The 23,884-nt window shown below is 42.1% G+C and overlaps 3 protein-coding genes across 7 annotated transcripts in view; 1 reads left to right on the top strand and 2 right to left on the bottom strand.

The window, feature by feature from the left end:
- LOC112252632 (ankyrin repeat domain-containing protein SOWAHC) overlaps positions 1-4,681 on the bottom strand; it is a 60,982-nt gene extending 56,301 nt beyond the window's left edge. For both annotated transcript variants that reach the window (XR_006083627.1, XM_042323326.1), the window contains exon 1: positions 4,490-4,681. The gene's annotated coding sequence lies outside the window, so the exon portion shown is untranslated. The remainder of the gene's footprint in view (positions 1-4,489) is intronic.
- Positions 4,682-5,575: 894 nt separating this feature from the next.
- On the top strand, positions 5,576-9,063 carry LOC112253383 (iroquois-class homeodomain protein IRX-5-like). The gene is made up of 3 exons (XM_024425364.1): positions 5,576-6,076; positions 6,564-6,966; positions 7,187-9,063. The coding sequence occupies exons 1-3, from the start codon at positions 5,837-5,839 to the stop codon at positions 7,894-7,896; spliced, it is 1,353 nt and encodes a 450-aa protein (XP_024281132.1). The 5' UTR covers positions 5,576-5,836; the 3' UTR covers positions 7,897-9,063.
- A 12,445-nt stretch (positions 9,064-21,508) lies between these two features.
- Positions 21,509-23,884, bottom strand: part of LOC112252631 (ankyrin repeat domain-containing protein 27) — a 36,381-nt gene continuing 34,005 nt past the window's right edge. For all 4 annotated transcript variants that reach the window (XM_042323324.1, XM_042323322.1, XM_024424051.2 and 1 more), the window contains 2 exons: positions 23,667-23,748; positions 21,509-23,360 (listed from right to left, as the gene is read on the bottom strand). In XM_042323324.1, coding sequence (XP_042179258.1) covers positions 22,757-23,360; positions 23,667-23,748 — 686 coding nt within the window. In that variant the 3' untranslated portion in view covers positions 21,509-22,756. The remainder of the gene's footprint in view (positions 23,361-23,666; positions 23,749-23,884) is intronic.

Here is a 23,884-nt window from a genome sequence, read left to right as displayed (position 1 = left end):
TGCAAAAGGCATGAGGAGGTAGGCGAATAATTACAATTTTGCAGATTAACACTGGAGTGATAAATGATCAGATAGTCATGTACAGGTAGAGATATTGGTGTGCAAAAGAGCAGAAAAGTAAATAAATAAAAACAGTATTGGGGATGAGGTAGGTAAAAATGGGTGGGCTATTTACCGATAGACTATGTACAGCTGCAGCGATCGGTTAGCTGCTCAGATAGCAGATGTTTGAAGTTGGTGAGGGAGAAAAAAGTCTCCAACTTCAGCGATTTTTGCAATTCGTTCCATATACAGTGCATTCAGGAAAATATTCAGACCCCTTGACTTTTTTCACATTGTGTTTTATTACAGACTCATTCTAAAATGGATTAAACAAAAGAAAATCCGTCATCAATCTACATACAAGAGCCCATAATGACAAAACAAAAACAGGATTTTAGAATTATTTTTTTAAATTAAAATTGTATTAAAAAAAAAATAAAAAACTGAAATGTTACATTTCCATAAGTATTCAGAGACTTGAAGCACCTTTGGCAGCAATTATAGCCTTTAGTCTCTTCCTAGCTATGACACTACAAGCTTGGCACACCTGTATTTGGGGAGTATCTCTCATTCTACTCTGCAGATCCTCTCAAGCTCTGTCAGGTTGGATGGGTAGCGTCCCTGCAAAGCTGTTTTCAGATATCTCCAGAGATGTTCGATCGAGTTCAAGTCCAGGCTCTGGCTGGACCACTCAAGGACATTCAGACACTTGTCCCGAAGCCACTCCTGCGTTGTCTTGGCCATGTGCTTAGGGTCGTTGTCCTGTTAGAAGGTGAACCTTCACCCGCAGTCTGAGGTCCTGAGCGCTCTGGAGCAGGTTTTCATCAATGATCTCTCTGTACTTTGCTCTGTTCATCTGTCCCTCAATCCTGACTAGTCTCCCAGTCCCTGCCACTGAAAAACATCCCAACAGCATGATGCTGCCACCACCATGCTTCACCATAGGCAGGGTGCCAAGTTTCCTCCAGATGTGACATTTCGCATTCAGGCCAAAGAGTTTAATTTTGGTTTCATCAGACCAGAGAATCTTGTTTCTCATGGTCTGAAAGTCATGGCTTCTGTCTGGCCACACTATCATAAAGGCCTGATTGGTGGTGTGCTGCAAAGATGGTTGATCTTCTGGAAGGTTCTCCCATCTCCACAGAAGAATTGGAGCTCTGTCAGAGTGACCATCAGGTTCTTAGTCACCTCCCTGACCAAGGCCCTTGTCCCGCGATTGCTCAGATTGGCCGGGCGGCCAGCTCTAGGAAGAGTCTTGGAGGCCACTGTGTTCTTGGGGACCTTCAATGCTGCACACATTTTTAGGTGCCCTTCCCCAGATCTGTGCCTCAACACAATCCTGTCTCAGAGCTCTACAGAAAATTCCTTCAACCAACAATGATGGGCGCTGCACACTTCAGCAGACTGGGATACAATTGGTCAGCCCCATGTGGATTTCTTGTTGTCTATTGTTAGCAAAGCATCCAGGACTTATTTTTCTGCAAATAACCTAAAACAAAAGCTTTGAATGTCATTTCTCTGCTCATTCAGCAAGGTTCCCCTATCAGCATCCAGCCCAACATCATTGTGAAGAGGCTTAGAAGTTTTTTCAGAGATAGCCCGCTGAAATAAAAATGGTGATTAAATGCATCAATGAAGGCATTTTCTTCCCATAATGAGTGTCTGAATTAATTTGTTGTGGCAGAGAGGATGAAGTAGAACTCTTCAGGGACTTGACGGTTTTCCTAGAATTTCGCCGGGTTACAATCGGAAAGAGCGGTTACATAATAATCAGATTTAGCCTTTCTTATTTGTCTTACACAATGATTCCTCAGTGGCTTAAAAAGCTTGCCAGTTCGTGCCTAAGCCTGTGTTCCTGGCCTTGACCCAAGCATCTATCTATTTTATGAATGATTTCTGATGATCCTGAAGTGTACCAGGCATTCGATCTGCCTTCAACCCTTCATTTTTTTGAAGGGAGCATGATTATCCACAATAGTATTGAAGACATCTGCAAAAATGCTCAACGCTAAATCAGGTTCAGGGATATCTTAAATACAATCAAGGACACTAAAATAAAGATAATGTAAAAAAGTATGTTCCCTGACATTTTCAAAGTTCCTCTTTGTGATAACACGAGCCTTAGATTTTTGTATTCTCACATCTCTAACACAAACAACTGGGCAATGGTCACTAATGTCTTGGGCAAAGACACCAGTAGAAACATATTTCTCTGGTGTATTTGTTAAAATAATATCAATAAGAGTTGACTTTGAAGGATCTTTAGGGTTGGGCTGTGTGGTCTTAGTCAACAGACGGGTTAGTTTTAGATCTTTACACGTCTTTCAGATTTTCTGAAGCCTGCGTTTCCCAATCATAATTTAGGTCACCCAAGATAATAACTTCTGATTTAATAAAAGAAGACAAACTAGTTAATTTCTTGAGTGCACAAATGTTAGCCGAGGGAGGACGGTAAAGACCCCTATAACAGTTATGGATACATCTTCCCCAGACAAAGCCTTAAAGATAGTAGCTACAATTTTGGGACAAGGGAAACGGATTTCTGTAAAGAGACAGAGAAATGATGTTTAATTAGACTGGCCACTTCAACACCACTACCCTGTCTGCCAGCTCTGAACACATTCTAACCCTCAATATTAACGAAGGTGCAATGATAAGTATGACTGTATTTACAAATATAAAGTGAATTGTGTCTTGGTCGCGCAGTAGAATAAATAGTATATACTAGAGCAGCAGTGTTGAATGTGTGTGTGCTTGTGTGTGTGTGTGCGTGTGCATGTACTTTTGTGTATGGGTTGGATGAGTGGAGAGTAAGTGCAAATAGTCTAAAGTGCAGAAAGTCTCTAGGGTGCAAATAGTCACTAAGGTGCAGGTCTGTGCAGGGAGACAGATACTGCAGGGTTAGTTGCTCAGCAGTCTGATGGCCTGGTGGTAGAAGTTATCTCGGAGTCTGTTGGTACGGGACCTGATGCTCCGATACCGCTTGCCAGATGGTAAAAGAGTGAACAGTCCGTGGCTCGGGAGACTGGAGTCCTTGACGACCTTCCGGGCATTACTTAAGCACCGCCTGGTGTAGATGTCTTGTCATATCATAGAGCTGCTGATTAGAAATAGATCACCAGCATACCACATGCATTCATGGCCTCTAATATGATTATCATGCACTCCACACCTACCAACAGTGGTTATAAGATGCAAGCCTACGTTATGCTGCACCTCCCCAACTGTAATCAGTACAGTGCATTAGTGAGGGATGCTTAAAGGCATGAAAATGCCATCTCTAATCTATCCAACCTATCTGTAGTCTATAAACTGAGAAACTGCATATGATCCACAAATGATCATGCCCAACAACTGCACCATTTCCCGCTGCACACAAGCACACACACACACACACACACACACACACACACACACACACACACACACACACACACACACACACACACACACACACACACACACACACACACACACACACACACAAAGACCATAAATTGCACCAATAAGGAGTGCGGTCATGCTTATGATGTGATGAGAGACTCCTTAAGGAGAAGTGTTTTCACATTGTTCAGGCTTCATTATGCTCAATCAATATTTTTTTAGTGTTTCAGGTTATTGACTTATTTTCATATAAAAAGGTACTCTTTCTTCAGGCTCGCTCTGGTAATTTTTTGTGTAATTGAAAAGGGAATATTATCCCAATCCCTTTCCCAGGTGTATTAAAAGTCTACTGTTAATCATGCTGCTGTTGCCTTTTAAATACTGTTTATGAAATGTTGTAAAGTCAACTTATTACTGCTATCTGTCACAGATAAATGGATGGGAGAACAGATTCATTTCAGAATATCAACACAGCATTCGTACCTTAAAGGCCCAGTGTCGTCAGAAACGTGATTCTAATGGTGTACGAGCTGACTGAAAAGGCTGCCTGAAATTTGGTGGGATGGACTTTTCACCAGGCTGTAAATGAGTTAGACCAATAAGAAAGGGACATCCAAACCTGGTGGGTTGGTGTGGCTGTCATCTAAAGAAAATCAGAAACACTGAGCATATCAATATGCACTGTTGTTGCTTTTTCCTCATAAGACAATGACAGAGACTGACCACACACCATGGGCCAGTGCGAAAGTGAAGTCATAAGCTACCCACTCTAATTATAGTAACAACAAATAAGATTAACTCTGTCCATGCACACAGGTCTAAGGCCAGACTAAGCAGAGCTGTTCAGGGTTGTGTTTACAATAGAAGCTTACAGTAAGCACGGGCCATATCAATCAAAACGTGTTTAGGCTATGCTTTTAGGCAAATATAATGTAAACAAATATTAAATTGCATGTTACTTGTATGGCTACCTGAGGTGTAAAACTATCCCCCCACCATTGGTAAACCTTTCCTCAGAACTCAATAGCCAAGACGTGAATTAGGATAGGACTAGGCTACTCACCTACTGTATCTGCTCTTGTTTGAGAAGAAAAAAATGCCAGGTGTAGGCTATATGGTCCAGAGAAATACTGTCCCTTTCTTTTTCTGCTGATAAAGGGTGGTCAAACTATTTATCAGGCTTCCATTGATGTCGATGTATAGCCTATTCATTGCCCTATTGGCGACAGCGAGAAGCATGCATGTTCAACTGATAGCAGAAACGATCTGTAGAGTATGAGGATGATCTAATGTCTGTTTTCTAGCCAGCTTTCAGCACGTCACGCAACTCACAGATCGTAGATTGGCCTAATCGTCCACTGAGACGTTCCTGAGCTTGAAAATGTGACGTCACTACCTACAGTGCCAACATTCAGCACTTGGACAGTTCCCCACAAGTTATCCGTCTGTCCATTCGACTATTTCTTCTATGCCTGATTGGCTATATTGTTGGCAACTGTATTCAGGGGCAAGAAGTATTATTCACAAACATCTACTGACAATACAAATAACTAATTATTTGAAACCACAACAGCCAATTAAATTAAACCAAATGGTAAGACTGTACAATTATTCCTTTGTTTTTATTAGGCTATCTGCTTTTACTTGAGTGTTTTTAAATGTATTTCTCTGGTAAATAACATATTTAGATATATGCAATTGTGATATAGCCTATATACCTGCAATTGTTACAACTGAAGATCAGGTTAGGGATCCTGTTAGCAGTGCATACAGCGATCCCGCTCTAGTTAACGAGGAGTGTAGTTGATAATAAAATAATCCATAATTGGGTCTAAATTATATAGATTGATATCATTTTGTGTGTTGGGGTACAGATAGCCTTCACAATACCAGCTTAATGATTTGCTAATAGTCTAATTCGATCTAAATTATAGCATAACGTGTGTGTGTGTGTGTGTGTGTGTGTGTGTGTGTGTGTGTGTGTGTGTGTGTGTGTGTGTGTGTGTGTGTGTGTGTGTGTGTGTGTGTGTGTGTGTGTGTGTGTGTGTGTGTGTGTGTGTGTGTGTGCGCGCACGGGGGTGGAGCTGACAATCATAGAATGAGGTTGGCTATTCCTCCGCTGACTCTCCCATATCCAGAGCCTGGCAGGTTGAGCATCGACAAAGCGTTCCGTTGGAAGGCTACATGCAGACAACTTTCCCTGACAAATTGCTGCAGCAAACAACAACAAACCAACCAACGCAACAGTTCGCAATGTTATTGAATGGATTAGTTGTTTTTCAAATGCGAACATTGAGGGAAGGGAACTGTTTTCAGATGTGAGTTTTCATGCGCTTTTCTTGTGTGTGTGCATCTAAGGTCGAAAGTGCACAAGTGGACATAAGTGACTGACTTTAGGAAGTCACTCGCCATGGCCTATCCTCAAGGCTTTCTCTTCCAGCCGTCGGTGTCTCTAGCTCTCCATTCCTGTCCCCCGTTCAGTTCCAGTGTGGTTTTAGGAGGACCAAGGACAGAGGAACTGGGCCGGTCGTCTTCAGGCTCAGCCTTCGCCCCTTACGCGGGATCACCGACGTTCAATGGTTCATCCCCTGGCTTCAATTCTCACCTCCAGTATAGCGGAGAGCAGACGGCGGCACTGAACTCATTTGTGGTAAGTGAATACTGTACAGTTTAACAATTACGCACTGTTCGATTTCGGAATAATTATTGGGGAAAAAATGCCTTTTGTTTCTTTGAAAAGGCCTATTTGTCTCCAGATTTTGTAACGAGTAAGCTGAAGTATAGCTTTCTGATACAATTAGTGCACAATCAATAGAGGTTAAATAAAACATGTATAAAAGTTAAGTCATTTATAATAAGAGCTTATGCAATGATTAGTCACAATTATTTTTTCAACTTTGCAAAATAAAACCTTTTTTTGTTGTTGTTCAAATTGTGTCCAATATTGTATCTGTCATAAGTTGTAAAGCTTACGTATAGGCCTATAATATAAATACATTTTGAACTCTAAATATGATCAATACAATTGGAAATTGAAGGTCTAGAAATTACCAATGTCTACCTTTAAGCTTTCCAGTCTTGTGAGGTCAAACTGTTGAGAGAAATTCGTATCTATTGACTTTCTATTGACTTTCTAGGGCTCCGCGTACGATCCCTCAGCGGGTATCGCTGGCTCTTTAGAGTATCACCCGTTCGGTGTAGCATTGGGCTATCCATATGGAGACCCTGCATACAGGAAAAATGCTACAAGAGATGCGACTGCCACTCTCAAAGCGTGGCTCAATGAACACCGTAAAAACCCCTACCCAACCAAGGGTGAGAAGATCATGCTGGCCATCATTACTAAGATGACCCTTACCCAAGTGTCCACCTGGTTCGCCAACGCCAGACGGCGGTTGAAGAAAGAGAATAAAATGACGTGGACCCCGAGGAATAGAAGTGAGGATGAGGAAGAAGATGACAACATTGACCTGGAGAAGAATGACGACGAAGAAGAGCCACTTAAGCCCACGGCAGAAATTGGGTCGAAAAATGAAGCAGGTAAGTTTAAGTCACTTTTTCTATGCTACAGGTTTCTATGCTACAGTATGTCTAAAAATACTTTTTTTTCCCAGGCGTTTCATTAGTTTTAAAAGTATTGGCCAATTTTTTATGTAATTCACTGCATAGACTTAAAAATGTTGTTGCTTTCGTTAGACCTTGACAGGGTGATTAGGCCTAATCCTTGGAACGCTTTGGTCTAATTTATTATATCTTGCAGTTGGGCAGCATCCAAATCCAGTGGGAATCCCCTGTGAGAAATACAAAGAAGACAATAGCGGCAATGACATGGAACCTGTCTTAATTGATCCGAATGCAAAGGACCACGGGGACAGGAGAGTGCCCGAGATGCCACGGCCCACCACCGCAGCATCTCCCCAAAACGCGGACCTTGGAGTGGAAAGGGATTCAGACTCCGCAGCCTCGGAAAGTCCACCTCCACTGAGGCGTAATGACTCAGGCAACTCCAGCAATGCTACATCAGTAATTCACTCGGCCCTTCCGGCCCCGAAACCAAAACTGTGGTCGCTCGCGGAGATTGCAACTTCTTCGGATAAATGTAAAGGATGTAGTGATGCCGCTCAGACCGTGCCCAGACAATTACGTATAGAGATTCCGGGCGGTAGGCCTATGTCATCTCCATTACGAGACGCTTCTCAGAATCTTTTCCCTCACAGTGCAGCCCTATCCAGACATGTCTATTATACGTCTCCCTTTTTCCAGGGTTACTCGAACTATCATGGCACTTTTGGACACCTGCAGAGCCCCGGATCCAACATGGGGTCAGCGACGCATTTAAATGGATTACATCAAACTATGTTACACAGAGCCGAGGCTCTGGCAAGAGACAGCCAAGCCAGGAGCCAAACACAGATAGATATTTGTAAAGACTTGAGATATGAAATTAAGAAAGGTATGACACATGTCTAGTAGCCTGTGTGACATTTGGTAAGCTATAGGCTCCATATAGACATTTTATTTATTGTCCAACTGGGAAAATAAACTATATTTTCAGTGGGGAAAAAAACATATTGAGATGCAAATGGAACAATGACAAAGAATATTCCTGGGAGTCCCTAAAAAGGCAACAAACAATTATTTAGGAATGTGAATATTCAATTAATTACATTTAGAATGTTTTAAAGGATATTGTGGAGGGAAAAAAAGTGGATTCCTTTGTCAAACCACGTGGTGAATAATTATTAATTAAAGAAGACTAGTTTTATTGTAGTCTTTTTTAGAAGAAAAGTGTGTTACTTTGTCATTTCTATTGACTTTGGTCGTTCATTACGCAAAAAAATGACCTATTTTTACCAGGTTAATTTCGTGTTGCATGGCTGCAATAGTTGACATGTGTGCTTTGCCAAATAATCACAGCCATGTGAAGCACACAACTCCACACAGAAAGTTGCCAATGCCGGCAAAAGTATTGGATTATTGGATAAAAACTATTCATCATTGCATTGACTGCATTATCGAAGCACCATTCCAATACGCAATATGTCCTGTATTGCAATAAGCCATACATTACTCTCGAAATTCCCTCTGCATGTAGTCTAGATTTTAGTAGCCATTACTTGAAGCAACTGTGGAAAATGTAATCCTTATATCAGAAATGCTGTAGTCTGTTTTTTAATTTATTTTTTAACTTGAGCAGAGAGGAAATTACATTTGATCAAACCACAAAATATTCCACGGTAACCAGGCATATATCTGGGTTTTTAAAATATCAACACTTAAGAAGCTTACATTTTCCGAGGCCAATCTTCGAGGAATTAAGTGTGTAAATTCGAATTTATGTTCTCCTGAAGGAGGGGATTTCTCTTAATCATGGAATTGCAAGAGCCAAACAGTAACAAAACATGCAGAGAAAGGTGAGGAAAAACGCGCCACTGTGTACTAAACTTTGTGTAGGCCTACTAAATCCACAATGACTTAAAGGGCTATGTAATCTCTAAAGTATGTTTTCTATGTTAGAGATTTTTCGTTGCTTTCTGCATAGGCTATATTTTGCTCAAAAGCCACTTGGACAAACAAGTATTTTTTTGAAGCTGATAACTAACAGAGAAAGTGTGAATAAATATAAACACGTTTGTCTATGGATGTTTAAAGATTTATCGATATGTTCTAGGCCTACAGTCAACTCAAAGACGCACCATGATCTTATTCAAACCTTTAATAGATTTTTTTTTTTAAATGGACAATTTACATTTTCAGTAAGCTACTTAATTTTTGTATACAAATCTCTGGTCTTGGTTTCACTTTAAAAGAACTCAGGCTACACAAAGGCCATAAGAAGAATACATGGTATCCTTTTAAACTTTAAACTCAAATTGATAGTATATGGATAATTTTATCACAATGGCAAAATATGACAATTTCGTTTTTGAATAGTGCAGAATATATACCCATTTAGTTTTATAGAATTACTTCTAAGTGCCAGATACACAAATGGCAGCCCATGGGCCAAGTCCAGTCTACCACAATGTCTAAAAAAGGAGTTCAAATATGATAAGTAACAGCAAAACAAAGGCTTATAAATCCTCAGATAATCAAGCCGTAATTGATGGATGAGTATTATTATGCCTGGCTAGTGGCTACGATATGTTAATATTGCTAAATTGGTCCATATAACGCATTCAAATGATTGGCCCATGACCACTTCCTAAAAGAAAATGATCTGCTTCATAAAATCTAAAGAGTCTATCTATGTAGTAACTCGATCATACCAAAGATATACCCTCAGAATTTATTTAAGAGCGGTCCTCTGTATAAATTGTCCAAAGTTGCATTCAATAGATAAACTAAAACGTTAACATTTGCAGTTAAGCAATTGTTTGATTGACTTTAGGGCCCATATGTCTCGCTTTCCCAACTGTGTTGTGCATCGGAGCTAAACACCACCCGACATCCGACACCGTTGGGACATGTCTCTCAACCAGTGTGAGGTCCACTCTGCATGGGATAACCCCTAAGACTGACAGATGTTAGGATCCGATATCATCTAGCCCCCTGCCATGCAGTACACCTTCACCATCTTCTCTCCCTTATGCCTCCTCTTCTCTCCATCTCCTCACCTTCTCCCGCTCCTCTCCCTCTCCACTTCTCTCCAGGACCTCTATAGAAACATCTGTTCTCAGTGTTGATCTTTCAGAGGTAGAACACCAGGGTGAACGGCCCAGTCTCTGGTCTCTGAGGGCTGAGGTAATGTTCTGCCTCAAAACAAGCTCTCTCCCCCCACATCACATGCAGTACTTTTCATATAAAAATAATATAAACAAGCCATTTGTAAGTCTTGCATTTCAATAGCACTTTCCCCAAAGTTTTAAAGTGCTTTAAAGTGCTGTATGTGTCATCCTCATTTAACATATAGCTTCATGTGGTGTTCAGAGCAGGGGGCTACCCTCCTGCAAAACAAACTCCATCCCTTTTACCTCAGGACCTCGATTAGCTGAATCAGGTGTGTTAAGAGTAAGGTTGGAACAAAAGCCTGCAAGCCCACTTGCTTTCTAGGAGGGTAGACACAACAGACTGAGGCAGACGTGTAGAATAGATTCATGTAACCATAACTTTGCCTGGAGTGCCCTCTTGTGTGAGTAACACTACACAGCAGCCAGAGAGACACCCAATCAGAAACCACTGCCTACATTCCCTACTGAATGTGGGCTAGGCAAAGTAACTGTAGACGAGAAGCATTCTGTAGCATGCAATATCGCTGCCCCAAAATGTTTATGTTCTCCTAAAAAAAAATGTCAAACAAACGTCAACGCTTGACATTTTTCATCATAAAGGTTTGCCTGATGTAGCATGAGACCAGGTAGAACATCCTAGATAAGCTTTCACAATATTATATAGACTTTCCTCCAGTGTTGCCATCCTGAGCCTGTGATAGTGTGTGTCGTGTCCAGGTGGTGCTGTTTGCTTAGAGTCATACCTCCAGTGACCCTCACTGTTGAATATCACACAGCAGGACATGCCTTCCGTGGGTTTGGCTGGTGGCATTCTGTCAGGTTCATCCGTTTTCACTGTAACTCTGTTTTTCCACCATCCCTTGTTTGGGAATTACCTTAAAGCAGAGGCGAAAAGGCAAAGCAATAAACTTGTCAAACGATAATATCTTTGCCACAGCCCTGAGTTTGTGTTGATCAAGCCCTTCCTGTCACTCGGTTTGGTACAAAGCTAAAAGATGGGTCTGGTAGATTGTAACCACACTTAAACCACACTCATAGATAGAGAATACAAGGACTGACCATGAGTCTGTGGAAGACACCTTGCACTCATAACTGTCCCCTGCTGCGAGCAGGGAGGCTGAAGTTCGTAATGGCACCTGTCCTGAAGTACTGAACCTCCTGCCTCCCCTACATCCCCCTAAGCAGACGGCCATGGAGTACGCTTCACCTGTTTCAGTCAGGACCATGCAAAGAGAACGCCCAGGGTGTGCCTGGGATGCCTTGAACACATTGGCACTCCACACTCGAGGCCAAGTTGACAGTGTCATACATGAACAATATGGACTCCATGGTGTCATAGCAGAAAGCAACATTCTTAGACTGAGGCTCAGCTGTTGTCTCTGCTTGCTACTTACTCTTCTGGTAGCGCCTAGGGCCCCGCTATTGGATCGCCTGTGGCGGAAGGCAACACGAATTGTAGGGTAAACACCGCCATCTAGTGGTGGATACCATTCAATTAAAATGAGTAGGACGAGCTTACTTAAAAGTACCACAACAGCGGAAATTAGCTTTTGTTCAACTGAAAGACGATGACCTGAGCTTATCCATGATATTGGAAATTGATTTAAGTCAGAGTCATAGTTTTAGTCAAAGTATGATCTATTTGGGCTATAAATGGGAAATCCGAAGTGGGACATTCATGGAAATCTGTGTCAATGCTGTTTCCCTTTTATAGATGACGTGCAAATACTTTTCAGACTACGTTTCATTTCAGGGCTGGGTCTTATTTGAATGTTTACCACCCACCTGCTGCAAAGTTCTTCCTCTTCGTGACTGAGCTGAGCAAGAGAGTAGAAGGCGAAGGAAGACGGGTAACTCGGCCTAAAAAATGTTCACCCACCAAGTGAGGAATTTTTGTATGGAGGTCAATGAGAGTGTCGAATTTGGTCAACAAACAATTGAATGGCTTATTTATTATATGATTGAATATAAGTTTTGTGATGTTTCGGTTGTTACAAAAGTACCAATATAAGTACACACGAGGCATACCGACAACTTTGAGGAAAATTATTTTATATACGAGTTGTGCCTTTTGTGCACAGGATATCTGCCTTCTCATTGGCTAGAATGGTCCCACGTGATCTTGCTTCATCCCTCCTGCCTCTTCCTCTCTGAGGACAGCGAATCCCATTGTTAGACATGAAATATGACCAATGATGTCTGTATATAAACCCTGGTTTGCTGATGCTTTGTACTGGCCATTGAATCCTCCTATCTGCCATATTGGAACTTCCCAGGAGCAGTCCTCTACAGGAATGAATGGAATTCTACAGTATTTCAAGGACAACATTACATGTATTCAAGTTTTTTGTTGTTGTAGCGGGGATAGTAGCATTAGTAATCACAAAATGTATATACAAATAAAAAAGTTTGTTTAGCTCACATAATACAATGAAAAAGTATGCATTAAGATGTCTGTAATAGAATACATGTCAAAAACGTATGTAGACATTAATAACTGTATTTCCATAGCTTCCCCCCCAAAAAAGTATTCTAGAGTATATATCATTGGACATGACCACCTCATCATCGTATACCTACGGTTCCGTCGGAAAGTATTCAGGCCCCTAGACTTTTTCCACATTTTGTTACATTGCAGCCTTATTCTAAAATTGATTACATGAAACATTTTCCTCAATCTACACACAATACGCCATAATGACAAAGCAAAAGCAGGTTTTTAGAAACTGAAATACCTTATTTACATAAGCATTCATACCCTTTGCTATGAAACTTGAAATTGAGTTCAGATGCATCCTTTTTCCAATGATCATCTTTAATCTACGACTTGATTGGAGTCCACCTGTGATAAATTCAATTGATTGGACACGATTTGGAAAGGCACACAACTGTCTATATAAGGTCCAACAGCTGACAGTGCATGTCAGAATAAAAACCAAGCCATGAGGTCAAAGGAATTGTCTGTAGAGCTCAGAGACAGGATTGTGTCGAGGCACTGATCTGGGGAAGGGTACAAACATTTCTGCAGCATTGAACATCCCCAAGAACACAGTTGCCTCCATCATTCTTAAATGGAAGAAGTTTGGAACCACCAAGACTTCCTAGAGCTGGCCACCTGGCCAAACTGAGCATTTGGTGGAGAAGGTCCTTGGTCAGTGAGATGACCAATAACCTGATGGTCACTCTGACACAGCTCCAGAGTTCCTCTGTGGAGATGGGAGAACCTTCCAGCGGGACAACCAACTCTGCAGCACTCCACAAATTAGGACTATATGGTAGAGAGGCTTGATGGAAGCCATTCCTCAGTAAAAGGCACATGACAGCCTACTTGGAGTTTGCCAAAAGGCACCTAAAGGACTTTCAGACCATGAGAAACCAGATTCTCTGGTCTGACGAAACCAATATTTTACTCTTTGGCCTGAATGCCAAGCTTCATGTCTGGAGGAAACCTGAAGCATGGTGGTGGCAGCATTATTTTGTTGGGATGTTTTTCAGCGGCAGGGACTGGTAGACAAGTCATGATTGAGGGAATGATTAACGGAGCAAAGTACAGAAAGATCATTGATGAAAACCTGCTCCAGAGCTCTCAGGACCTCAGACTAGGGTGAAGGTTCACCTTCCAACAGGACAACGACCCTAAGCACACAGCCAAGACAATGCAGGAGTGGCTTCAGGACAAGTGTCTGAATGTCCTTGAGTGGTCCAGCCAGAGCCTGGACTTGAACCTGATTGAACATCTTCAGGAGATACCTGAAAATAGCTGTGCAGTAACACTCCCCATCCAACCTGACAGAGCTTGAGAGGATCTGCAGAGAAGAATGGGAGAAACTCTCCAAATACAGGTGTGACAAGCTTGTACAAGCTCACCTCTTGGGGATGTTATTCGAAAACATAATGTAAACTTTCAATGCTATGCGGATGACACACAGCTGTACATTTCAATGAAACATGGTGAAGCCCCAAAATTGCCCTTGCTAGAAGCATGTGTTTCAGACATAAGGAAGTGGATGGCTGTAAACTTTCTACTTTTAAACTCGGACAAAACAGAGATGCTTGTTCTAGGTCCCAAGAAACAAAGAGATCTTCTGTTGAATCTGACAATTAATCTTAATGGTTGTACAGTCGTCTCAAATAAAACTGTGAAGGACCTCGGCATTACTCTGGACCCTGATCTCTCTTTTGAAGAACATATCAAGACCATTTCAAGGACAGCTTTTTTCCATCTACGTAACATTGCAAAAATCAGAAACTTTCTGTCCAAAAATGATGCAGAAAAATTAATCCATGCTTTTGTCACTTCTAGACTACTGCAATGCTATACTTTCCAGGCTACCCGGATAAAGCACTAAATAAACTTCAGTTGGTGGTAAATACGGCTGCTAGAATCCTGACTAGAACCAAAAAATTTGATCATATTACTCCAGTGCTAGCCTCTCTACACTGGCTTCCTGTCAAAGCAAGGGCTGATTTCAAGGTTTTACTGCTAACCTACAAAGCATTACATGGGCTTGCTCCTACCTATCTCTCTGATTTGGTCCTGCCGTACATACCTACACGTACGCTATGGTCACAAGACGCAGGCCTCCTAATTGTCCCTAGAATTTCTAAGCAAACAGCTGGAGGCAGGGCTTTCTCCTATAGAGCTCCATTTTTATGGAACGGTCTGCCTACCCATGTCAGAGACGCAAACTCCGTCTCAACCTTTAAGTCTTTACTGAAGACTCATCTCTTCAGTGGGTCATATGATTGAGTGTAGTCTGGCCCAGGAGTAGGAAGGTGAACGGAAAGGCTCTGGAGCAACGAACCGCCCTTGCTGTCTCTGCCTGGCCGGTTCCCCTCTTTCCACTGGGATTCTCTGCCTCTAACCCTATTACAGGGGCTGAGTCACTGGCTTACTGGGGCTCTCTCATGCCGTCCCTGGAAGGGGTGCGTCACCTGAGTGGGTTGATTCACTGATGTGGTCATCCTGTCTGGGTTGGTGCCCCCCCCTTGGGTTGTGCCATGGCGGATATCTTTGTGGGCTATACTCGGCCCTGTCTCAGGATGGTAAGTTGGTGGTTGAAGATATCCCTCTAGTGGTGTGGGGGCTGTGCTTTGGCAAAGTGGGTGGGGTTATATCCTTCCTGTTTGGCCCTGTCCGGGGGTGTCCTCGGATGGGTCCACAGTGTCTCCTGACGCCTCCTGTCTCAGCCTCCAGTATTTATGCTGCAGTAGTTTATGTGTCGGGGGGCTAGGGTCAGTTTGTTATATCTGGAGTACTTCTCCTGTCCTATTCGGTGTCCTGTGTGAATCTAAGTGTGCGTTCTCTAATTCTCTCCTTCTCTCTCTCAGAGGACCTGAGCCCTAGGACCATGCCCCAGGATTACCTGACATGATGACTCCTTGCTGTCCCCAGTCCACCTGGCCGTGCTGCTGCTCCAGTTTCAACTGTTCTGCCTTCTTATTATTCGAACATGCTGATCATTTATGAACATTTGAACATCTTGGCCATGTTCTGTTATAATCTCCACCCGGCACAGCCAGAAGAGGACTGGCCACCCCACATATGCTCTCTCTAATTCTCTCTTTTTTTCTCTCTCTCGGAGGACCTGAGCCCTAGGACCATGCCCCAGGACTACCTGACATGATGACTCCTTGCTGTCCCCAGTCCATCTGACCATGCTGCTGCTCCAGTTTCAACTGTTCTGCCTTATTATTATACGACCATGCTGGTCATTTATGAACATTTGAACATCTTGGCCATGTTCTGTTATAATCTCCACCCGGCACAGCCAGAAGAGGACTGGCCACCCCACATAGCCTGGTTCCTCTCTAGGTTTCTTCCTAGGTTTTGGCCTTTCTAGGGAGTTTTTCCTAGCCACCGTGCTTCTACACCTGCATTGCTTGCTGTTTGGGGTTTTAGGCTGGGTTTCTGTACAGCACTTTGAGATATCAGCTGATGTACGAAGGGCTATATAAATAAATTTGATTTGATTTGATTTGGTGTCATACCCAAGAAGACTCTAGGCTGTAATCGCTGCCAAAGGTGCTTCAGCAAAGTAAAGGGTCTGAAGACTTAAATGTGATATCAGGTTTTTTATTTTATTTTTATAAATGGGCAAAACAATTATTTAAAAAAACAGTTTTTGCTTTGTCATTATGGGGTATTGTGTGTAGATTGATGAAAAAACAACTGAATCCATTTTAGAATAAGGCTGTAATGTAACAAAATGTGGAAAAGGTCAAGGGGTCTGAATACTTTCTGAGTGCACTGTATCTCTGGCTGAGTCAAACAGCCTTTCTTCCACCTGAGCCATGGCACAAATTAAAATAGGGGGTGCAAACATATGTCTTTCCGCCTCCACTTTTTTACCCTAAAATGTAATAATTTGTCAATTTTCCCCTATTTTTTAGCTAGCCTGTATATAAAAAAATATATACAGTATATATACAGTACAAGTCAAAAGTTTGGACACACCTACTCATTCAAGGGGTTTTATTTATTTTTGTTATTTTCTACATTGTAGAATAATAGTGAAGACAAACAAATGATGAAATAACACATATGGAATCATGTAGTAACCAAAAAAGTGTTAAACAAATCAAAAATATATTTTATATTTGAGATTCTTCAAAGTAGCCACCCTTTGCCTTGATGACAGCTTTGTACACTCTCTGCATTCTCTCAACCAAGTTCATCTGGAATGCTTTTCCAACAGTCTTGAAGGACTTACCACATATGCTGAGCACTTGTTGGCTGCTTTTCACTCTGCCAAACCCTCAATTGGGTTGAGGTTGGGTGATTGTGGAGGCCAAATCATTGATGAATCCCTCCAGCACTCTCCTTCTTGGTCAAATAGACCTTACACAACCTGGAGGTGTGTTGGGTCATTGTCCTGTTGAAAAACTAATGATAGTCCCTCTAAGAGCAAACCAGTTGGCATGGTGTTGCCATGCTGGTTCAGTGTGCCTTGAATTCTAAATAAATCACAGACAGTGTCACCAGCAAAGCACCATCACACCTCCTCCTCCATTTTTCACAGTGGGAAACACACATGTGGAGATCATCCGTTCACCTACTCAGCGTCTCACAAAGACCCGGCAGTTGGAACCAAAAATCTCCAATTTGGACTCATCAGACCAAAGGACAGATTTCCACAGGTCTAATGTCCATTGCTCATGTTTCTTGGCCCAAGCAAGTCTCTTCTTATTATTGGTGTCCTTTAGTAGTGGTTTCTTTGCAGCAATTCGACCATGAAGGCCTGATTCACGCAGTCTCCTCTGAACAGTTGATGTTGAGATGTGTCTGTTACTTGAACTCTTATCTTCTGCAGCAGAGGTAACTCTGGGTCTTCCTTTCCTGTGACGGTCCTCATGAGAACCAGTTCATGCGATTGATAGTTTTTGCGACTGCACTTGAAAACGTTCAGTTCTTTAAATTTTCCGGATTGACTGACCATGCATTAAAGTAATGATGGACTGTCATTTCTCTTTGCTTATTTGAGCTGTTCTTGCCATAATATGGACTTGGTCTTTTACCAAATAGGGCTATCTTCTGTATACCACGCACACCTTGTCACAACACAACTGTTTGGCTCAAACGCATTAAGAAGGAAAGAAATTCCACAAATTCCACTTTTAACAAGGCACACCTGTTCATTTAAATGCATTCCAGGTGACTACCTCATGAAGCTGGTTGAGAGAATGCCAAGAGTGTGCAAAGCTGTCATCAAGGCAAAGGGAGGCTACTTTGAATCATCTCAAATCCATGTGTGTTATTTCATAGTTTTGATGTCTTCACTATTATTCTACAATGTAGAAAATAGTAAAAAAAGACATTTAAAAAACTTGGAATGAGTAGGTGTCCAAACTTTTGACTGGTCCTGTATATATTTGATTATTTTGTAAATATTATATTAGTGGGTAGATCATCTTTAATATTGTAGATAGATTGTAGCTTCCATCAATGTAATTGTCTGCATCATTTCCAATCCCCCATTGCGTTGTTATTATTAGTGACTAGTCTTTTTTAATATTGAGAAATATTTCACTTTCTCTGGTCATAGGAGTAACAATATGAATTGGTGCATGAGACAGAAATAATGTAGTGCGTCCCAAAGCCACTCCTGCGTTGTCTTGGCTGTGTGCTTAGAGTCCTGTTGGAAGGTGAAACTGAAGCTGCCACCACCATGCTTCACCTTAGATATGGTGCCAGGTTTCCTCCAGAAGTGACGCTTGGCATTCAGGCCAAAGAGTTCAATCTTGGTTTCATCAGACCAGAGAATCTTGTTACTCATGGTCAGAGTCCTTTAGGTACCTTTTGGCAGACTCCAAGTGGGCCGTCATGTGCCTTTTACTAAGGAGTGGCTTCCATCTGGCCACTCTACCATAAAGGCCTGATTGGTGGAGGGCTGCAGAGATGGTTGTCCTTCTGGAAGGTTCTCCCATTTCCACAGAGGAACTCTGGAGCTGTTTCAGAGTGACCATTGGGTTCTTGGTCCACCTCCCTTGTCCCGATTGCTCAATTTGGCCCGGCGGCCAGCTCTAGGAAGTCTTGGTGGTTCCAAACTTCTTCCATTTAAGAATGATGGAGGCCACTGTGTTCTCGGGGACCTTCGATGATGCAGAAATGTTTGTACCCTTCCCCAGATCTGTGCCTCGACACAATCCTGTCTCTGAGCTCTACGGACAATTCCTTCGACCTCATGGCTTGGTTTTTGCTCTGACATGCAATGTCAGCTGTGGGACCTTATATAGACAGGTGTGTGCCTTCCAAATCATGTCCATTAAATTGTGTTTACCACAAGTAAACAATCAAGTTGTAGAAACATCAAGGATGATCAATGGACACAGGATGCACCTGAGCTCAATTTCAAGTCTCATAGCAAATGGTCTGAATACTTAGGTAAATAAGGTATGTTTTTTATTTTTTATTAAATGTGCAAACATTTCTAAATATCTTTGTCATTATGGAGGATGGAGGAAACCGGTACAAAAGTATCTACATCCACAGTAAAACAAGTCCTATATGGACGTAACCTGAAAGGCTGCTCAGCAAGAAAGAAGCCACTGCTCCAAAACCGCCATAAAAAAGCCAGACTAGTTTGCAACTGCACATGGGGACAAAGATCGTACTTTTTGGAGAAATGTCCTCTGTTTTGATGAAACAAAAATAGAACTGTTAGGCCATAATGACCATTGTTATGTTTGGAGGAAAAAGGGGAATGCTTGCAAGCCGAAGAACACCCTCCCAACAGTGAAGCACAGGGGTGGCAGCATCATGTTGTGGGGTTCTTTGCTGCAGGAGGGACTGGTGCACTTCAAAAAATAGATGGCATTATGAGGTAGGAAAATTATGTGGAAAAATTGAAGCAACATCTCAAGACATCAGTCAGGAAGTTCATGCTTGGTCGCAAATGGACAATGACCCCAAGCATACTTCCAAAGTTGTAGCAAAATGGCTGAAGGACAACAAAGTTAAGGTATTGGGAGTGGCCATCACAAAGCCCTGACCTCAAAAAGTGTGCGCGAGCAAGGCCTACAAACCTGACTCAGTTACACCAGTTCTGTCAGAAGGAATGGGCCAAAATTCACCCAACTTATTGTGGGAAGTTTGTGGAAGGCTACCCAAAACGTTTAACCCAAGTCAAACAATTTCAAGGCAATGCTACCAAATACTAATTGAGTGTGTGTAAACTTCTGACCCACTGGGGATGTGATGTAAGAAATGAAAGCTAAAATAAATCACTCTACTATTACTCTGACATTTCACATTCTTAAAATAAAGTGGTGATCCTAACTGACCTAAAACAAGGAATTTTTACTAGGATAAAATGTCAGGAATTGTGAAAAACTGAGTTTAAAGGTATTTGGCTAAGGTGTATGCAAACTTCCGACTTCAACTGTACACACTCTCCACTGTTCCCCCAAAAACTACCACAAGCGGAGATATTCAACGGTTGTTCCATCCCTGAGCCCAACTCAAAGGACTTGATGTGCAAATGCGTCTACAGTTGTAGCTGTTTGAGAGGCATGCAAAATTGAGCAAGAATGGGGAGATTTGATTAACCAATGTCAAGTCCTAGCTGATGGAGCTCCGATACACCCCCTTCCCCTGAAACAGACACACACTGGTCCCCCTTTGTGATCATTTTCCCAAGCATCTCTGTGCAGTCAGACCTTTGATTATTTTGTGCCACCACGGGCACAATCATTTTACCCCTCTCTGAATGTCCAAGTTTGAACCCCTCCCCATGTGTTACTGCACCTAGTGTTGCCAGCACTGCCATTACCTGGGTGGGGGCACCGCACTGGAATTCCCACCGGCTAGGTACAAGGTCATCAAGGTTCGCATTAGCAGCTCTGAGAAATTCCTTGTATATTATGCTCACTCATTCAGGGGCTTTGGCCTTGTAAGACCAACCCTGACAGGCAGGCTCAGAATCTTGAGGGGGCAATGCTGCTTTTAGTGGGTCTCTGACCACATTTATCCTGTCTTGGCTGGGTAAAGGCTAATTGCAGTAGGCCTATAAAACAGATAAAGACTAATCAGTGTATGGGTCGCTCAGGTGGGTGTCTAGGGTATAGGATTTGGGACGTTCCATCATGATTGGATAACAAATAAGCTATATTTATAATTTATTTTCAAAATGTATATCCCATATCTGCACAAAATTGAAAGCTCTCTCGGTCACAACTCCTGCTCGCAGACCAGTGGCGGATTTAGGGGCGGCACTGGGCACCCGCACAAAAAAAATCTAAAACTGCAACATAACGTTAGGTAGCTAGCTACACTATGTGTCTTGCTAACGTTAACAGCTGCCAGTGCCCCATTTGAGGTTTCTCCACTCAACGTGAAAATGACCGACGTTCATTCCCACCTCCAATTCGTGAATAAGTAGCCTGTGTCATTCTTCTGAGGTTGAACCTAAACGAGCATTTCCGCTCTAGAACAGTGGAACCGGGCTGCCTCACGGTGCCACGTTCAAAGCCGGCTCAAAACAAAAGTGCCGTAATTAAGTATTTGGTATAATGGAGTAGGATTTTGAGTTTTTGCTTTCCTCTTTTGTTCTGTATTGCTCCTCAAGCAAGGGGGAGGCCAATGACAGAGGGCACCATCAGACCAACTCATTGAATGGCCTCCATATTGTCTAAAACCCTTAAGTGTATGTTCCTACACTGTATTTATGCATGGAATATTGTTTTTCAACTAGAAAAGCTCAGAAATAGCTGGAGTGCGTCTTTAAAACAATATTTTAACAGTAGAAAAATCACAACATTAACCAATTTACCTAGCCTATCATAAAGCACAATATTTGGAAAAATACCAACAATAATCCAACTCTTGCAAAGAACACAATAGTCAAAACAAATGACCTCTTGATCATGAGTTTATTACAGGTTATTTGACAAATTAAATAAGGCATGTTCACTGCATCTAACATTTAAAAAAATGTAATAAAATACTTTAGTACGAAAATAATCAACATTGAGATTGGAGTAGACAACTGCTACTGTATAAACCAAAACAGTAACTTTGAAATAAACAATACATCTGTACGCTGATGCTAGTCATCTGTGTTCAATGTACTGTATGTGCTGGATAATGATGAGTTCAATAAATGTCAGTTCAAAACTACTGAGTTTTCAGAGTGTTGCTAATAAAACATTTCCCCCAAAAAAAATGGTACTTGTAAAGTGCAAACTCCCCATAGAATTGGTTGGGTCCTATTTGGCCTCGCTTTGCAGGATTAGGATCAACTGCCATAGAGGTGAAATTGAATTATCAGTTGAATGCTAAATTAAAACACTTTTGTTATTTTCTACAGGATAAATATCAGAATAGAGTAAAGGTGATGGATAAACAAATTAAATATGGCAATTGTGTTATTATATTCTCAAAAGCAGTATTTAGCGACAGTACTATCCATTCGTGGAGTCAGTGGATTGAGCTACCGCATATAGATTTGTGCGTATACACTGTTATGGTTCTCTCTCTACCTACAAAGCAACCAAGATAACTATTCTAAGTGTTTTGACATTCACTGGGATACAAGTGTGGCCTCACTATGCATAGTCATTCAAATGCCACACACCAGGGAGGTACATTGTGTTATAGATAGAAAGGTTAGAAATGTCCATTTATGGTTATGTCAATTTATGGTTTTCTAAAGGGAATAACTCAGTAAATAAAATAGAATCCAAACCGCGGGACTGTAATCAAATTAAAGTACATTTTTAAAAATAGAGCCCTGATTTTATGTTTAAATTTAAAAAAACATCCAGATGTAACATAATCATAGATATTCAGATTAGCATTTCTGTCAAGTAGACAAAACAATAAAACATACTGATATGCAATGTCACTATCCACTGTCAGAATGTTCTATCGACCATCTCTTTTATAAGGGTGAGCAACAAAACTAAAATAAGCTAAAACAGAATTACATTCGCATCAAGTTGAATTAACATGTTTTGCATCCCTTTTTTGTGAAGGCAAGGAGAAAAAGTGCTTAAAATAACAGTCAGGTCAACTAACTAAAAGTAGGCCCCACTCGTCTCTGGTTAACCCACACTGTGCAAGTTCTCCCTTGACTGGGGTCTTCCTTGGCCTCTGCGCCTCAGAGGACCTCTATTTCTTCTACCAGGTCCTCCATGTCTTTGGGTGGGCTCTCAGTCTCAGGACAGTTCCTCTTAGACTCTACTTCGGTGTCTGGTGAGGTGTGGACATTCTTTTCCTCTCCGTTTCGGTCTTCGTCTCCATTGACTTGGCTAGGTGTGTGTGATGGATCCTCGCGAGTGTGTGACGGGTCGCTGCTGGGGGTTTGTTGTGTATTTGATGGGATGTCAGGTGTGCGTGTACTTGACGCGTCGGGTGTGTGCATGTCAGGTGTGCATGTATGCAAGGGTTCACCTGGAGTGTCTGAAGGGTCTTTAGCTATGTTTGTGTCCTCATTTGCCTCTGCCTCTCCTGTGTGTCTCCGGTCCCGGCCCCACTGAGGAGACCGGGGGTGCACTGTGTCCACGGTGTGACTGCGGCTCAGGGCCCTCTCTCTGTCCCTTTGGTCACCAGGCTTGGGGCTTCCCTCTGGGCTGGAGCAGATGCTGAATGGCCCACTGCTCTCCAGGGTCTCCCCGCGCCTCAGTTTCCACCTCTCAGGAGTGGGGGAGTTGATGGAAGGCACACTGGTGTCCCTGGGAAGACCTTTCTTCATTTGCTGAACACTGAAAAAAAACATCAAACAACATCCACAAGCTCAGAGGAATTGCACCGAAGCATAGCAGTTCCTTAAAATGTACGTTTATTGAAACTTATGAGTAAACTATGACAAAAGTTGTTCTGCATCGGCTTTGTGTACATAGGAACACATTTTCTATCTAGGAAACGTTTAACATCTAACTAAACAAACAAACCGCACATTGTCTCAACTGATATTTTTGCAAACTGTATCCAAATTGAGATTAACTTCACTATGAAGGACAGCATACATTTTCCACAAAGTGGCACACAATATTTTCCATGGTACTGACCGGTTTATTGACTGGGCCAGCTTCTGACGTCTCCCACTGACATTAACCTGCTGATGCTTGAGCCGCTGGACAAATGAGTGTGCTGGGATTGGGAGAAAGAAGTAAGAAAGACTGTTCCATATCCACAGCAGCATACCATAGGCATGCATTCTAAGTGGTATGACGGTATGGACAGTAGAACATAGTTTGAATTATTGGGTGTTGGAAAACAAACCCCA

This window comes from Oncorhynchus tshawytscha, linkage group LG06, assembly GCF_018296145.1.
Source record: "Oncorhynchus tshawytscha isolate Ot180627B linkage group LG06, Otsh_v2.0, whole genome shotgun sequence".
NCBI lineage: Eukaryota > Metazoa > Chordata > Actinopteri > Salmoniformes > Salmonidae > Oncorhynchus > Oncorhynchus tshawytscha.
Note: the sequence above shows the minus strand (reverse complement) of the source record. Positions and strands in the feature narration are given on the sequence as shown.